The 5389-nt window shown below is 48.6% G+C and overlaps 1 protein-coding gene across 1 annotated transcript in view; it reads left to right on the top strand.

The window, feature by feature from the left end:
- The first annotated feature begins 1884 nt into the window (after window positions 1-1884).
- RNF138 (ring finger protein 138) overlaps window positions 1885-5389 on the top strand; it is a 35472-nt gene continuing 31967 nt past the window's right edge. The window contains exon 1 of the mRNA XM_007953456.2: window positions 1885-1994. Coding sequence (XP_007951647.1) covers window positions 1885-1994 — 110 coding nt within the window. The remainder of the gene's footprint in view (window positions 1995-5389) is intronic.

Consider the following 5389-nt stretch of genomic DNA (forward strand, 5'->3'; position numbering starts at 1 on the left):
CCAGCCGTCTGGTTAGCAGGCAAGTGTCTTAGCCACTATGCTACCAGAGCTCCCGTACTGTACTGGTAGTATGAGTAAGTTATTAATGCAATAATAATTATCCTCAGTATTATTCCAGGAATTGTTAAGATGCACATTAGGACCCATTTCATCTGTTAAGCCATGTAATTCCAGCATTCCACTTCCTATCTTCATTATAATCGGTCAATGTTCATGCAAAATTTAGGAGGAGTATCTATCATGATTTGTTCTCTCATTTGATAACCAAGCGTGCGCAAGCTGGTTGAGACCAAAGTTCATGACACCTGCATAACATTTAACATAGTTCTAAGGAAGGAAGATGGGGCAATCTACTTCCATAGTGATACTGCCTCGGAAACCCAACGAGGGGTCGCCACTGAGGGGTCGCCACTCGAGGGCACGTAACAACAACAAAGGACAATGTAGACAAAAACAGTAGAATCAAATTGATCAGGGCCTCATACAGTTTGTGATTACGATTCATTTAGACTAAGGTCAAGAGCTATAACAAACAGGATGGTAATAATGCATTTTTTTCCTTAAGCTAATTGTGAACGTTCCAGACTTTCAACAAGACAGCAACTTTTTTTTTTCTTTTAATTACATTAACTTGGTGAAATGTCTAGATCCATGCTTCCCTTTTTTTTTCTTCAAAGCAACCAAAAAACAAAAAAGGTAAATACTAAGGGACAAAATCTTTTAACAGGGAGTTTTTTGAAGAATTTTTTAAAAATCCAATATATTTTATAAGACTGGTGAGCAATGGGGTGTGTGCTAGGAGGGAAACTGGAGATGTAGTTATGTAAATGCCCTGCTGTTTATGTCACAACTTGCTTAAGGCGCCACGTGCCGGTTGCTATGGAGGCGCCCCCCCCCGCCCGTCTCCCCACTCTCTCGCCTTTGCCCGCGCCCCACTGGTGCTCGGTGACTGGCCGGGCAGTCTGCAGGCAGTGCAGTGCCATGGAAGAGCTGCTGGCGGGGGGTGGGGGGGCATCCCGGTGCACCATGAGCCTCGGACCCGGCCCCATTTTGGGCCGATGAGCACTGAGGAAGTCGCCCTCCCGGCCTACATTTCTCCTCAGGCTTCAGCTACGGAAGCAGCAGCGGCTGGACAAGAAGCCTGATGCCGGCGCAGGGCCACCTCCCTACCATCAAGCGACGGGGGAGAAACCGCTCCACTATTCTTGAGGCGGAGCGGCTCCTCAGAACGCGTCTACGCAAGGTGAAGAGCAGAAAGCGTGAAACCCGGCAAGGAGCTGAGGGCCTGGAGGAAGAGGAGGAGCAACGGGAAAGGGTGGGCCGCGGTCTTGGCGGGGGAAGAGGACGGGCGGCTGGGAGAAGAAAGGGGCGCGAATGGGGGCTCCACTGGGCTGCAGGGCAAGGGAGGCCAAAGGCGGAGACAAGGGGCGGGAGGCGAAGCTGCGGCCCTGCTGAGGAGCTAGACGTCGGCGTGGCCTCCGGAGAGAGGCTGTGGCTTGCAGGAGGGCTGGGAGCACCGATGCCGGCGGGAAGGGTGGGAGGCTGCCCGATCCTCCCGGGAAGGCCCTTGCCGTTTCCGTGCCGGGGTGGAAACGAAAGAGAAGCCAACCGCTGCTTTTCCACGGGATCCTCGCCAAGCACCTCCCTCTCGTCCAGTCTTTGACCGCGGCCCTCTGGAAGCTGAGCCTTCGGAAGCTGGCCCGCGCCACGCTTTTGCGGCCGCGTCCGGGTCCCGCCCCCGCTTTGCCCCGCCCCCTCCTGGCTCGAGCGGCTTCCTGACGCGGACTCCCCTCCCCCTCCGGGTTCGAGCAGGGAGTCGGGCCCCGGGCCGCTACCGCCACCTCGGCCGCTGCCGCCATCGCCTTGAATCCCTCAGCCTCCGCGATGGCCGAGGAGCTCTCCGCGGCCACGCCTTACACCGAAGATGATTTCTACTGCCCCGTCTGTCAGGAAGTGCTCAAAACGCCTGTGCGGACCGCGGCCTGTCAGCACGTGTGAGTAGACGCCCCCGTATCCGCGCGTCGCGGGGTTTTCATTTAGGCCCGTATTCGGCCGGGGATCCTCGGTCCCGGCCTGGCGGGAGCCGAGCTCGCCGTGGCCTGCGGGAGCGCCGCTTTGCCCTCAGGGCCCGCTCCCAGCTCTACAGAGGCAGGGCCCGCCCTCCTCACGGGCTCCGGGCCAGTTGCTGAGCCCAGCCCCTCGCCGGCGTCCCGAGCTCTCGGTCTCGAGATTTCCTCGTATTCGTCACCCAGAGGGTGGCCAGGCTTGCCCATGTTGTCCCCAGGCCCTAAAGGCCTCTCTCCACTCCGCGAGGCCCGGGAGGAATTGCAGGGAACGTGGATCCTTTTTGTTTCCTAGCAACCTGAGTGAAGGCTGGGGTGTCGAGTGTCAAAGCCGTCGCAGGTGCCCGCACGGGCCCATTCTCCCCACTAGGTGACCTTCCCGGTTTTAAAGTTTTTTCTTTCAGAATCTGGTACACCCCTGATACATGCAGACACCCTTAATCCAACTTATCTTTCAACGCTGCTTCAGGATTACCCTTGGAAGTGTTTTATTTAATTTAAAATTCAGTGCGTATTATCAAGAATGTGGTTTTTTTTTTCCTTTTTCATGTTAGAACTGACAGGATTTCCGAGTATTGAAATGATAATTTCCCTTTGTTTTACCCTTCGGATTATTAGTGACCATTAGTGAGTGGAAATAACGAAGAAAGACTTCGTTTAAGAGGAATGAACTGAAAAAAGGAGGTACTCACTGTAGGTGAGGGGGGACACAAAGAGTTAGGTGAGATGGCATGGTGCCGTTTGAACTAACATTGATAGGAAGAACTTAGACAATTTTACAGACTGTTCGTGTGTCTTTAAGGGTTGGAAGGAGTTCTTCTTTAAAGGGTGTACTTCTGACAAACATAACTGATCAATCAGTTAGGAATCCCCTGGAGAACTTTTTAAGCACACTTACTAGTTCCCAGGCTCCATTTCAAACTTAACAAAAGAATTTCAAGCAGGTGGGGCTTGGAAATCTTTATTGCCCTTAACCTTTCTTTGCAAATAGCTGAGAAGAATTGAAGAAGTTTCTGAATATGTTAATTTCTTCTACTTTTGTTTGTTTTTTGCAGAGGTGGGTTCTATAGTTTTGTAAAGAATAGGTTAAATTTTGGATTCTTACTCAAAAACTTCATTACTGAGTTTATTTCTTGATAGGCCCCTCAGTCTCTCAGTTTTAACTCTGTTGTTGTTATGTGCCGTGGAGTCGGCCCCGACTCATAGTGACCCCTCCTTGGGTTTCCGAGGCAGTATCACTATGGAAGTAGGATTGCCCAACCTTCCTTGCGGGGATAGTGACCCCTCCTTGGGTTTCCGAGGCAGTATCACTACGGAAGTAGGATTGCCCAACCTTCCTTGCGAGGAGTGGCTGGTGGGTTTGAACCGCCAGCCGTCTGGTTAGCAGGCAAGTGTCTTAGCCACTATGCTACCAGAGCTCCTACTACCTACCTTATTTCTACTGTGGTGGTTGTGTGGGCCTACAGACGTGGCTTTTCAGAAGATACTATTGCAGTTAGGATTTTACTGTTGAGAGATGAATGGAAGTCTAGTAGTCTTACAGTCTGGTTATTTGGTGCAGTATGTGCTAATATTTTTTTTTCCTACATAGATTCTGCAGGTGATTTTTTTTTTTTTTTTAATTTGTATTGTGATTTGCCTGAAAGTTCACAGAGCAAATTCATTTTCCATACAGCAGTTCATGTACACTTTCTCATGACATTGATTGCATTTTTCTACAGTGCCATAGCTCTCTTCCTACTTCCTCCCCATGGTTGTTATCTCTTCCCTGTGTCCTTCCCTCCCATGTACTCCTACCCCCCCCCAGTTGTCTCCATGTGCATATACAGCCCTTCTAATCTCCCATGATTGATGTCTCCTATCTGCCTAATGTAAATGTTCAGCTCATGTGCCTGTCTTTTGTTTGGCTGGAGATCAAGGAGTGGGTTCAATTCCAGACCTGAAGGGCAGCAAGGGGCTATAGTCTCAGTGGTTCCACCAGGCTCTATCAGACCAGCAAACCTGGTCCCTTTTTTTTGAGTTTTGTTCCACAATATTCTACAGCTCTATCCAGGATCTTCTACATAGATCCCTCTCCAACTGGTTGATGGTAGTAGCTGGGCACAGTCTAGTTCTTCTCGTCTCATAGTGGTATAGGCTGAGGATCACATGGTATACCAGTCCCTTGGACTAATTGTTTCCATGTGTCTTTGGTTTTCTTCATTCTTCTTTGCTCTGAATGAGGAGAGACCCATCGTTATCTCTAGATGGCTGCTTGCAAGCTTTAAGATCCCAGTCGCTACTCACCAAAGTAGGATGTGGAATAATGTTTTTGTGTAGTGTGTTACACCAGTTGAGCTTGATGTCCCCTGTGACCATGGTCCCGAGCCCATAGGTCCAACTCCTTGCTCACTCTGGGTAGCTGGCTGTGGCCAAGAAGTGACTACAGTCTTGTCCCTTGTTAGCTCTACTATAGTATATATGCAGATTCTTAAGAAAATATTTTGAGATGTTTAGGGCACAATGTATATTATTTGGCATTTGTAATCTATTGGTATTCATTATCATAACTTGATATGATAACTTGTTCCTATATTTTTAAAAAAAAAACAAACTACTGGCCAGTGGGTGGGAAGAGAAGGTAGACAAGGTGGGGGAAAGTTAGATAACTGCTAAGTGTATGTGCATATAGTAGGTCTTCTCTGGTCAGAATCATTTCAATTACTGTTTGGGTCATTGACCTCGAACTCATTGTAATCTCTTTTGTTATTGTTGTTATGTGCCATCGGACTGACTCATAGCTACCCCTCCTTGGGTTTCCAAGGTGGTATCACTACAGAAGTAGATTGCCCAACCTTCCTTCTGAGGAGTGGCTGGTGGGTACTCTCTAGACCCCCTTAAAATTCCAAGCAGTTTGCTCTAGCCCGCTTCTCTTATGGAACATTTTAAATCAAAGACTGTAATTCAACTTGGCCTCAAGGCTATGGAAAAAAGTGTAGAACTTTTTTTTTTTTTTTTTTAATTCAGGACCTTTCCCAATTCACTTGACTGTTAACCTGTTCCCCACTTTTTTTTTTTCCCCAAATGATTTTGACTTTTGTTCCACATTGTTCCCCCTGTCTATCCAGGATCTCCTACAAAGATTCTCTTCCAAGTGGTTGACAGTAGTAGCCAAGCACCGTCTATTTCTTCTGGTCTCCTAGTCATATAGGCTGCAGATCAGATGGTGTACAAGTCGCTAGGACTGATAGTTTCCATGAATTTTTGGTTTTCTTCATTCTTCTTGGCTCTGGACTAGGAGAGACCCATTGTTGCATCTAGATGGCAGCTTGCAAGCTTTTAAGATC

Source organism: Orycteropus afer, unplaced genomic scaffold, assembly GCF_000298275.1.
Source record: "Orycteropus afer afer isolate SDZICR_OR568_19922 unplaced genomic scaffold, OryAfe1.0 scaffold00394, whole genome shotgun sequence".
NCBI lineage: Eukaryota > Metazoa > Chordata > Mammalia > Tubulidentata > Orycteropodidae > Orycteropus > Orycteropus afer.